This window comes from Rhinoderma darwinii, chromosome 4 (assembly GCF_050947455.1).
Source record: "Rhinoderma darwinii isolate aRhiDar2 chromosome 4, aRhiDar2.hap1, whole genome shotgun sequence".
Lineage (NCBI taxonomy): Eukaryota > Metazoa > Chordata > Amphibia > Anura > Rhinodermatidae > Rhinoderma > Rhinoderma darwinii.
Window position 1 is genome coordinate 139,706,406 of NC_134690.1, and position 13,001 is coordinate 139,719,406.

The window sequence follows — 13,001 nt, forward strand, 5'->3', positions numbered from 1 at the left end:
TAAAGTTGTATCATAGCCTTATAATGTTAAAATGTTTTAAGATTCACATTTAGCTGAAAATGATTCCTGTCTGGTGAGAGGCGGAAGAATGCACAATAACGTCGGAGACAAGGAGATTTGTGTCTGAATCCTTCCATGATGTGTGAATGCACACAGGCTGTCGCTTCTTTCTGTGCACTATTAAGAATCCTGATGTTTGCTGAGTGGATGGCTGGACATACTGTCCAAACAGAGCTGTGTTTGCCAACTGGGAACATATTGCAATCTCTGTGAGGCACCCTACCATGCATTGAATGGCCCCTCTTGTGCTCGACACTTTGACTGGAGAAAGGGAAATACATTTTCTCATTCTGAAGCCTTCCCTGTTAGTTGTGTGTGAGAAGTTTTACTTGAGAAGGGACCTCAGTGAAAAGTAAAATAAGTAGGCAGCATCAACACGGTCGTCCTATTTAAGCTCTCTAAGCATGGAGGCCTGCAAACGGAGATCTGGTAAACTTACAGCTATAAGCTGCTTAAGTTAGTCATTGTCCTTGCCGGACTTGAAAAATCTGTACAATAAATCTTCAGCTAATTGTATGGACAAACCTACTTCTTTAGATTTAGTTGTGGCAAGGCTTTTCTTTTTTTTTTTTATCCTAAGCTTTATATAGTAAGAAAGAAAGAAAAGTCAAATTGTGCAATACAATGTTTAATTAAAAAAGGCACGTTACCGGTGTTCTCTGGGAAAATATAGAGATGCTAAATGAACACTTCCGAATGTAAACTGTTAAATTTATCTTCGAGCATTGCACTCGGAGACTCTGGCTGTGAGTATTATTTACATGGGTCTCATTCATAAAGAAACACTATGGAAAGGTTACACATCGCGTAGTTAAGTTAAAGGGACAAAAAAAATCTACAGTCGATCTTGTCTACGTTTTCTGTGCAGTCCAATGCAGGCAATGATTTACCGTAAGGACCCTTTTTTAAGGGGTTTTCCACCAAAGACTTTTATGACTAGATCTGCCATAAAAAGTCTGATCAGGGGGGCAGATCCAAGAATGGGGATTCTCTGTCCCAGGCAGAAAAAATGTCCTTTAAATGTAATGCAAGATACGAAAACTGTCAAATGAGTCCACTGGGAAGAGATGGTCGCGCATGCACTGTCACACGGAGTGACTTTAATGCATTTAAAGGACTTTTTGGTGACTTTGCATATACGGCTCTTTCTCCACTGGGAACTTAGACCCGGCAGCCCTGTTTTTTTTAATCGGTAGGGTCCTAACTAATTTTATGGGATATCCAATCCGTCAACATGCCATTAGCATCTCTGGTGGGAAACCCTTTTTAGGGAATGGAAATACTGACACTAGTGTTCTTCAAATGGATTACTAACCGGATGTCCAGACATCTTTCTACCCTCATAATCACTACTTTATCTCACATCTCGAGAGGGCTACATGATGACTTTTGTCGTGCGATTCCTATTTGTGTGTCATAATCGCACATGTAACTTTCATGTCACTTGTTCACGCTTCTTACTTTATCCCCAATTTTTTTTATAGTAAAGTCGTGCAACAGAAAAGTTGCAAGCATCTCCCATTGGAATGAAAGTGATATGCCGAGCTGCGACAACTTTGGTGCAATCATAGATTGTAGAAGCATGAATGCTTTTCTGTTGAAGTTTTAGGTGCACGACTATGTAGACCTAGCCCAAGGGTTTCTTTACATGCTACAGTAATATACCTGAATTCTGACATGATTGTTGGCACCACGATGCTGTAAAATCGTGAAGAAGGCATGCGAGTATTTACATGATCTGATTGCGATAGACTACATCATAATTACATGTACTTAGTGAAAACAAAAAATAAGACCCATACGGCGCTCCCCTAGGGTGATAACGTTTTGAACATGGGTATAGTAGTTAAATGGTAAAACATGAAGGCTCACCTGATTGGGTTGTGCTGGCTGGTCGGCACAACTCAACTTTTTCGCATATCGGGTCTCAAGGGACCTCTGTACACCGTGGTATGCTGGCCTCCGGAGCGGACTCTGGGTGTCCGTTCCCTGGAGATGAATGTAAGATGGAGTAAAAAAAAATAAAATGCTCCTGTGTGGGGCGCTCCCGTTGATGTATGCACGATTTACGATAATTTAGAGTGTTTCTTTTTTCTTTTCTTATTTATTCCAAATAAACTTTAAAACCTAACGAACACTAGTAAAAAGGAAATGCTATGCGTTTCAGCCTAGGACCTAGGTCTTCATAAGCCTGATAAAGACCTAGGTCCTAGGTTGAAATGCGTAGCATTTTTTACTAGTGTTCGTTTTAACGTTTATTTGGAATAAATAAGAAAAAAGAAACCTACTCTCCATTATCTTAAATCGAGCATACATCACCAATGGGAGATGCCCCACACAGGAGCTTTTTATCTTTCCTTACTCCATTTTACGTAATTACATGTAGGTATGGGGAAATATAAATATAGGTGGCTTTTAATGTGTAACATTTATTGTTTCTTGTAAAGACCATCGAGCGATTGTATTAAGACTCTGCAACTTCCGAATTTACGATCAAAACTTTTAGAATGGCAGAAGATTTCCACTGAAATATTTACACACTGCGACTTTTAAAAGCAACGATTGTAATTTGTGGAATAGTACGCATTATCCCCATGTGTAAAGCCAACCGAACGATCATCCATATTTGTGGCTCGTTTCATATGCTTTACCATGTACATTTTACTTCTGATTCAGTGATTCACTTGTGTGTGTATGAAAATCCTCTAAAATAGAAAGTGTTTTTTGGTAGCTACATTGATAACTGCCTTGTAAATGTGTTAATCCTGGTGTGTTAAACACATAAAAAGTAGTTCAGTGTGCAGCTTCTTAGCATAAAACTTCAAAGCTGTAGTAAAACATTTCTGAACATCTCTTTTAACCAAGAGCTATATTGGTTAAAACCGGCAACGCTTTTGAAGAAGATGCTTGTATTGAGATAGCTGTGTTGTGGCAGGAAGGGATTACAGTATTTGCATAACCATAAATCTAGAGGAATGCATGGTCACCGCAACCACATTCAGGCTTACAATCTGCATTTCTTGTACCAGTCCCTTCAGGGGACAGTCATTTGTCCAAGGTCACAGGGAGCAGATAGCGGAATTTGAAACCAAGAATTTTCGTAAATCTCTTTGTGTCATTATTAGCTTATTGGGCCTGAGAAAGATGAACTCGGAAGCGTAGTTTTTAAGTATGTTGAGAAAATGAAGGGTATATTTGCATGTTTTATTTGTGGCATAGCAGATACTATGTTGACCTTGATAAAGGGGAAGATGGGGTTTGCTTTTGAACTATTAAGTTTGTAGTGTAAATGGTGTTAAAATTTGTGCCTGAGGGGTGCAGTGTTTAGATGCATAGCGTTGCAAAAGTATTCATCTCCTTTGGTGTTTTTCCTGTTTTGTTGCATTGCGACTTTGAATTAAAATGGTTTTCCAATTTAATGTAATGGACCTGACATAATAGTCCAAGTTGTTTGTGGAATAATAAAAAAAATCTCGTTTTTAACAAATTAAAAGGCTAAAAACGGAAAAGTTGTGAATGCATATGTATTCTCACCCACTTTGCTATGAAACCCCTAAATAAGCTCTGGTCAAACCACTTACCTTCAGAAAACACATAATAGGTGGTACAAGGGCTCCCCTGTGTGTAATCCATGTCACATGATGTCCATATAAATATACTTGTTCTGAAAGGCCCCTGAGTCTGCAAACCCCCCCCCCCCCCCAAAAAAAAATATGTTATTTTAAGACAGTAATGCAACAAAACAGGAAAAACACCAAGGAAGTGAGTACTCTTGCAAGGTGCTGTATGTGTTCATGTCGATAAATAGTAGATAAAAGGGTTGCAGTTAGAAGATATTTATGGCATATCCTCAGAATAGGCCATAAATATCCGGTCGGTGGGGGTCCGTCTCTGCACACCTGCCGATCAGCTTCTTTTTTTAATGGACAGCGGCGCTTGAACTGTGATTCTCCAACACATTTGAAGCGGGTCACCGTTTTACAGCCTTCAAGTGAATGGGGGAAGGCTGTAATATTATGAACCACCACTACAAGTGTGTCGGCGATTCACAGTATGGAGTAGGTTTGGAATGAAGGCGAAGCAACCCTGCGAGAGTTGGACCCCCAATCATCAGATATTGACTGGAAAACACCTTTAATTCTTCTTTATAGCTGAGAATATGGGTGCAGGCATATAGATATGATCACAGATATTTTGCTTACATGGGGCTGAAAGCTTGCTATAATTTTTTTATTTCCGACAGAAACCCTGTCTTCTACTGCACTCTTCCTTTTCTTTTCACATTTGCCGTTCAGCCTGTGCCCTCTCATTGTGTATTCTAGAGACTTTTTTTTTTTCTGTGCATTGTAGTACCTTATGAGATGATGAGGCCTCACTTAAGAATACATTGAGCCAGCCACTACGTATATGTGACTGTCATTGACCTAGTCACTACATAATGTTCTGTCTGCATCTTTTCTGCAACTTGGCCTGTTCGGCAAACTTGACTCCATGGCAGATAAAGGAAATAAGTTTCCAGTTTGTTTTTATAATAACCTTTTATCTGTATATAAAATATTTTAGTTTTTTTGTCCTGCTGTTATAATGCCCCCATAGCTGCCCTCCACATAGTATAGTGCCCCAAAACTGCCCACATGCTATATAATGCCCCATAGCTGCCCACATGCTGTATAATGCCCACATAGCTGCCCCAACACAGCCCCAATAGTGCCTAATAAAAATAATATACATGCTCCTCTAACTCTGTTCCAACAGTGAGTGGAGGAGATCCCTCTGCTCCTCCGGTCTGTGCGGCTTGACGCAGACAGTCGTGATGGCGTTACTGTCTCCCGTCCCACCATACATAGTGAATGGTAGAGCAGGGACCTTAAAGCCTCCTGCTCTACCATTTGCATTCAACTGCATCTGCGTCCTGAAAATGCAAATACAGTTTGAAACGGGGGAAAAAAAATTAAAAAAACTAAATGTGCAAGAATGACTTTCGCTTAATTGCTATGAATTTCGGTTTCATTTTGTTTAGATTAATTGCCCAGCCATGATTTAAAAGTAAAGCGCGGAATCCCGTATCTATAGACTTTGCTATTTGGTCTGTATCTCATGTAAAAGACCCTCTGGATAGTGTATATAGCTTGAAGATGATCTGTTTTGCACATTTCGTTTTAAGGGTTGACTCGTGAAGATAACTCCCTTTTTTTTTTAACGAAAGTCGGCATGGCGCGTGTCCCAATAATAAGCTGTAATTGCTGGGGAACATTTTAAGCATGCCCCATTTGTATTTGGTCCTTTCCCGAAGAAAGGCTTTAATAAAACCACTTTTTTTTCCCTAGAATGGGGTTAAGTAAACCGATCTGCAGACGCAGATGAAATTGCACCTAACAAGAACACTCACACTTTCCTTGTTGGCCACTGCTATAGTTTTACCCCTGTAAAATCTTCACTATATAAAGTAGGAATCTACGAATGGTATTTGTGCAGCGTCTGGAGTTGGAGGCTCACAACTCTTGTGAAATGTCATGCTGTATTCTATGATTTAGGATGTGCCGTATGTGGGTGTTCCTATACATCAACATAGTTCTTAACTCGGCATTTTCTGTATGTTTCTATAACACTTTTAAGAAATGTGATGAGGGAAAATCTATTACACCAGTCTGGTTTTCCGTGGAACTATACAGTATATATCTTAGTTTAATTTATAGCAAATAAAAGTAAATTTGATTTAATTATAGTATTGTATTTGTTTACATTGTCAAATTATTTTAGCAACAAAAAAATTGCTTCCATATGTCCTGAAGTAAACAAGGATATAAGATGCTAGTTTTGAACTGTTGCACTACGATAGAAGTGAATAAGAACCAAAGCAGTCGCAGAACTGTCATGCAATGTTTTCAATCATTTCGATTTAAGGGCAAGGCTAGGTTCACACGGTAAAATTTTTTTAATTTTTTTTTTTGTCGCAACCACACTATGTGAACCCAGCCCAACTCAATGTGAGAAAAGTTTCATGACTGCGTCTCGTGATAGTCGCATCACATGATTTAGGTCACAACTGCATCTTGGATTGCTCATGCCTGTTATTATCTAGAGCTAGCCTAAGAAATGAAGCAAAAATAATCATGAAAACGAGCGCCAGAAAGAGTGAATTTGTTTTTATCTTCTCTTCTAGGTCCTGCAGAAGTTCCGATGATGTCTCCTAATGGTTCCATACCACCAATACATGTACCTCCAGGTTACATTTCACAGGTAAGTTTACAGCGTGCCTAAAGTCACTCTCTCTCAACAAATTCCTTTTAACAGTACACAACTGTGTGAGCTCCTACAGAGCCGCCACAATCGATTCTCACATTTTTGAAGGTTATTTTAGATTTGTTTAAGTCGTCTTCAGATCCTGCTGTTTCATTGTTACAAAACAAAACTCACGATCACGCCTCTTAGGCAGCTGTAAATGTATATTGGGTGCAGTGCAGCTAGAAATGTGTATAACCGGAATGTTTCGGAGCTTTGCCTCCCCTCTGCATAATTTCTCTAAATGTTAATTTTGTCTTTACATGCTTACTGAGTGGGCGGGCTCCTTCTGTAAAGGCTGTGTTGTGTGCTCTGAGCCAATCAGCTGCCTCACCCTGCCGTACCCCCTCCCCTCTCCGTTTCATGCAGTTATACAAACAGACTGAGGAAGGAAGACTAACACCATCCACCTCCTCCCCCTTCCATCTTGCAGCTGTAATGTTGCATGGACACTGGGCTAGAGATCCTTCTGCAGCATCCCCTCCTCCCTGTCTAGTGTGAAGTATTTCCATCTAGACAGATATTTTGGTGAATTAAAAGGTTTCTCAATATCTAGAGAGATTACGGACAGGGAAAGAGGAACTGCAAGCTACAGTACTGGAAAGTTAGAAATGTGCCAATAAAAGATATATTACAATGTTTCATATATTCACATTTTCTACTGATTTATGCAAAATAAGTTTTAACAATAGACACTCTTTAACCCCTTAATGACCAGCCTATTTTGGACCTTAATGACCAAGCTATTTTTTACGTTTTTCAATCGTCGCATTCCAAGAGCTATAACCTTCTTATTTTTGCATCGACATAGCTGTATAAGGTCTTGTTTTTTGCGGGACAAGTTGTATTTTTTAATAGCACCATTTTTAGGTACATATTATTTATTGATTAACTTTTATTAACTTTTTTTTGGGGGGGGAATAGAAAAAAATCTGAAATTTCGCCACTCTTTTTTGCGTCCTAAATCTACGCCATTTACCGTGTGGTATAAATAACACAATAACTTTATTCAGCGGGTTGTTACGATTGCAACGATACCAAATTTGTATAGTTTTTGTATGTTTTACTACTTTTACACAGTAAAAACGCTTTCTTTTCAAAATTATTTGTTTTTGTGTCTCCATATTTGAAGAGCCGTAACGTTTTTATTTTTTCGCCGATGCGGTTGTATAAGGGCTTTTTTTTTGCGGGACGACTTGTAGTTTTTATTGGTACCATTTTGGAGTAGATGCGACTTTTTGATCACTTTTTATTACATTTTTTTAAAGTCAGTATTCACAGAAAACAGCAATTTTTCCATAGTTTTTTATTATTTTTTTTACGGCGTTCACCGTGCGGGTTAAATAATGTAATAGATTTATAGTCGGGGTCATTACGGACGCGGCGATACCAAATATGTGTAACTTTTTAACTTTATTTTGGTTTTTTAATAGTAAAGCATTTTGTAAGGGGAAAAGCTGGGTTTTTCATTTTTTTAAAAAAAAATGTTTTAATTAACTTTATTAAACTTTTTTTTCACTTTTTTACTAGTCCCATTAGGGGACTATAATATGCGATTCTGCGATCGCATTTATAATACACTGCAATACTTTTGTATTGCAGTGTATTACTGCCTGTCCGTTTAACACGGACAGGCATCTGCTAGGTCATGCCTGCGGCATGATCTAGCAGGCATTCACTCCAGGCAGCCTGGGGGCCTTTATTAGACCCCCGGCTGCCATTAGAGACACAGACACTCGGCGATCGTGTCGGTGGGAGAGAGAGGGAGCTCCCTCCCTCTCTCCAAAACCACTCAGATGCGGTGCTCGCTATTGAGCACCGCATCTGAGGGGTTAAGCGTGTGAGATCGATACTAATATCGATCGCACACGGCAGAGCAGGGACGCTCCCAGCACTCAGCTGCCTCTAGCAGCTGAGAGCAGGGAGATCTGACAGTTCCCTGCTCTGTTTACTTATTCCGATGCCGCGACGTAAAAAGTCTATGGCATCGGAATAAGGCCCGTTAGTGACCGACGTAGAAACACGATGGGTCGGTCACTAACGGATTAAACAATAAAGAATATTACCCCAATTCCATTTGTTTTAAGTCCGTGACTAACACAGTTCAATATTTCAGAGGACATCAATGAGAAGTCATTTTGCGTTGATTGAGAAACGATGCCCTTATTTCGCTCTCCTGTAAATTAAACCTAGGTCTGGATTGCAATTATATGTTGTCATAGTTACAAATATTAACATGAATAGGCCTTTTTAACGTAGAAAGTTCCGCACAATCATCTCTGTTCTTCAGTGGAAATAATACAAATGGTGTATAAATAAATCCTTGTCCTTTTATAAAACATGACTTTTTTTTACATAAAAAATGCCATTTCTCTGTGCTTCATCGAGACTAATGCAGGTATTTGTAATACTTAAAATATATATATTGATATGTTTAAGAAAAGAGTAATATATGACTACCTACATTATGGCATATTCATAGGATATGTCATAAATGTAAAACCCTCACCAATCCATTCAAATTATTATGGTGGACCAACCTGATGTCCCCTGTATAAAGTCGAGTGGGGCCGATAGAAGCCCAAGGGGCACAGTGTTCGGTCGAGTGCTTTAGAACTTTTAGGTTTTTTTTCAGTGATCATACGTTCATGACCTATATTGAGTTACAATGAAGCCGGTCCAGACTTTTCTTTTAAACTATCCAGGCTGTGTCTGACGTGGCAGAATTATGTAATTATTTTTCTCGTTATGTGATTTATTATGTTTATTACATGTTGTTAACACTCTAAACAATTGTTTATAGTTAGAGCCAAGTCATAACCATTCCAAGCGGATTTACACCTCATGAAGAATTCTAACAGTGATTACAATAATATCTATATATAACAAAACTGGAATAGTGGCCATAGTGCACGTATCAACCAATTAGAGTTCTTGAAACATTCCAATGCAGTTCATTAAAAAAAAATCTGAATGTTGATTGGTTGCCACGTAACCTGCCCTGATGGTCTATAATCTATTTTATTTTCCAGGTTATAGAAGACAGCACAGGAGTTCGACGTGTAGTGGTTACGCCGCAGTCTCCAGATTGTTACCCTCCCAGTTATCCATCCACCATCTCTCCAACTCACCATTTACCTCCGTATCTTGCACATCATCCACATTTCTTACATAACTCACACAACCCATTTTACCCTCCCATCAATGGGCATGGGGAAATACCACCCCAGTTCTTCCAACATCATCTCCCACCCACAATATATGGAGAGCAAGGTATAGTATTCTAACCCTTTTTTACTCTAAGTTAAACACTGTCTCCCCTCCTTTGTGTAGATAACTTTTGCATTTATAAAATAGTGAACATTATGGAGTATTCAAATGTAACATTTTTGAGTAATATTATTGAAAATAAAAGTGAGTACATATGTACAATAATTAGCTCCATCACTCAGATGAATAAAACCACAAACCACAATCCTTTGTTGGTCCAGATTGAAATTCGTAATGCAAAAGGACATGTGTAAACAAATGGTATATACATAATCCTATATGGTTTGTTTACCTAATTGAGTGCTAGACAACACTTTGGGTCATCTTTTCATCTGATTTTTTTTTTTTTAATTTGGCAACGCAACGAATTTGACTTGATAATATTATTTGTTTTTATGTATTTAATGTAGTTGTCTTCTTTAGGTTCCAGTTCTGTACATATGTTTTTAGCTTTTTTTCTTATCCCTTTAGTAGCCTTTAAAAAAAATAAAAATACTAAATTCCTTAAAGGGGTATTCCTGTCTCAGACATTTATGACCTATCCACAGGATTTGCCCATTTAGCCTTTTAGTTTTGCTTTGCCTTGTATTATTGCTTGTTCACTTAACTTTAGTGAATAGGTTTATATGACTTGCATGATCCCAAGGACTGTTTTATTTATATAAGTAACTGCATTCATTTCACTGTGTAGACGAGTGACTCAGCACATATAGCATTGATATATTATAGACACACTGTTCAGATTGTGTTATACAACTAGCAGTCGTGATGCACAATGAAAGGGAAATGATTATCCCCTAAGTCCAGCCATGGTGTTGTAGAACTTCTTTTCTAATGCTTCATAAGTAATAGCATCTAATGTAGGATAATTTATCTCATACCGGTGTTTCTCTGTGTTTAGAAATCATACCACTGTTTGGGATGTCCAGTTACATCACTCGAGAAGACCAGTATTGCAAGCCTCAACACAAAAAGCTCAAACAGATCGACAGACAAAACCGGTTGAACAGCCCTCCATCCACTTTATACAAAAGCCATTTAGGAAACTGTACGACTATGTATAATGGCAGTGGCAAAGCTCACAATGGAGCCAGCTGTGGAGGAGTGGGCAGTGTAGCAGGACCTAAGAAGACTGAACGCAGGGCGCGCAGCAGTCCAAAGTCAAATGAGCAAGACATACAAGGTATTTGTGTATTTCCTGTGGCATCTAAACAGATTGTGTATGGTTCATGTGTCTTGGAGGAGGCATGTGATTTTCAGGTAATGGGGTCATATATTTATTCATACTTAATAACAATATGTAATCAATAACCTTGTCACTGAACAGGAGGGATTGTCAATGGCCCTTATAACAGGCTGAGTTTGACATTGAGTCACTTTGCAAATAATTTTTTAATTACATGATGTTTTATTGGCTGTTCTGACAGAAAAGTAAATTAAAAATTCTGCTGGATTCCTGATACCAGAGAGCAGTGCATTGTGGGAGCTCAGATGATGCGGCACAGTTAAAACTCTGCTGTTTTTTTCATGCGTCTGACAGAAAACTCTCCGGAATTTTGAACTTTTTGAAGTATTGAGAGCAACTAATGAATATGAATGGGGAAAACAACAAATTAACTTGAATTTTTACACAAAAATAGTAAAGCAAAGAATTAACAGTCAAATGTAAACTTACAACTCGCTAACTCCCCTATTATCTCAAACAATAATTCATATTTGCCGCATCTGTTTCTATCCGGATAACTGAGGCTAGGAAGAAATCCTAAAGATAATGTACACGTTTTCAGGGTTTTGTTTTTTAACAGGAATGAAGTAAAGATTTTGTTATCGTGTTGTTTTTCTCTTTAGCGACTATTGCAAATGTCTTACACCTTGATGTAAAATATTTTATACTGTTTAGGAAATTTCCCTATGGTATACTAAATAACGAAGTATTTTTCCTCCTAATGCTTACCCAATTTAAAACCTTCTCTATAGATTTATTTAGCAGTTGTGTTTTGTATATCAGATTGTACACAGGATTTTGGGTTGCATAGTTGTGATCATTGTGATCTTTTAGTTCAAGACCTCATACATATAAAACGTATGTTCCTTGCAGTGTTGACAAATATCAACTTCTGCTGTAAGATAACAGACTTAACTGACATCTTATAAGTTTGCCCCCTAGAGTGTGTGTGCTATGGTCAGGCAAAATGTAGTAGACATTCCAGTAGGGTAAGTGGTAAGGTTGCTATTACCAGAATAGCCGTACTGACAGATGTTTCCATCCTTAACTTTGCTTGACTTCAATTTCTAATGAAACCAATTCAATACAATATCGTGACATGTTAGTAAAACACTTAACAGACTGAAATATATATCATAACCACTGGATGGCCACACGTAGCATAGACTTCGTGTAACAAAGTATCGCAAAATGATGATTGTTTTTTCAAATCTGGTCTTCTCGCGCATCTCACACATCTTAGGATATGTTGAAATATAGGGAAAGATGAGGAAGGACACATTTGTAAGTGTCTGCATTATGGCCGCAGCACCCGGACCTCCTGCAGTTCATCTGTAATGAGGGTGCTATTGTGATCCAAGTACCAGTCAGTAGAATTGTGGGGGTTTTAGCAGCCATAATGCGGACATTAAAATTCATCCGTATTACAGCCGTGTAAAAGTGGCCTAAGGTGCAGTTTATGTACACTACTGCATAGTATTACAGAGGTATATAATTGTAATAGTTCCATGGTGTGGCAAAGTGTAAGCATTTGGGATTTAAAACACAACCTACTCCAGATGGCCAAACCCACAGATTTTGGCAGGACCGACCAACCATCTAATGTGTTTTTCCCGACTGTCACCCGACAGCAAATGTCAGAGGAAAGAAGAATTGGGCGGTTAAATTTCAACTTGCCCTATCCTTTTGTTATTAATGGAGATTAATCCCCTCTCCCAATTGAGAATACATACTCGCTAGGCCGAGCCCAGTGCGCATGTGTATTGGCAAGCGGAAGGAGCAGCGGTCAGCCGAACGAGCATTTGGCCGACAGCTATCTTCTGTGTATGGACAGCCTAAGGACTATATTATTTAATCTGAAAGAACCTCATGGTTTCCCTGTTGCCCAGCCCTGTGTTAGTTGCAGTGCTGCATAAAATAGCCAGCTGGAAGGAGGGGATTCCAGGAATAGATATATAGTTAGGCTCTGTTTTCATCTGCATTGTGGCTTCGATTCATAAAAGAAGCCACACCGCTCTGCCGGATCCATTGCACAATAGATGTGGTGCCAGACAAGCATAATTGACTTCTAATGGGTTACGCCGTGCTGTCCGACGTTTTGATGGGAAAAATATGTGAACATAGTCTTAAAGTCTTATTGTTCCATCCGATCTTTTAGAACCGG

At 38.7% G+C, this 13,001-nt stretch overlaps 1 protein-coding gene across 4 annotated transcripts in view; it reads left to right on the top strand.

The window, feature by feature from the left end:
• FNDC3B (fibronectin type III domain containing 3B) overlaps positions 1 to 13,001 on the top strand; it is a 301,656-nt gene that overhangs the window by 141,789 nt on the left and 146,866 nt on the right. For all 4 annotated transcript variants that reach the window (XM_075861617.1, XM_075861618.1, XM_075861619.1 and 1 more), the window contains 3 exons: positions 6,224 to 6,300; positions 9,375 to 9,615; positions 10,514 to 10,795. In XM_075861617.1, the coding sequence (XP_075717732.1) occupies positions 6,224 to 6,300; positions 9,375 to 9,615; positions 10,514 to 10,795 (600 nt within the window). The remainder of the gene's footprint in view (positions 1 to 6,223; positions 6,301 to 9,374; positions 9,616 to 10,513; positions 10,796 to 13,001) is intronic.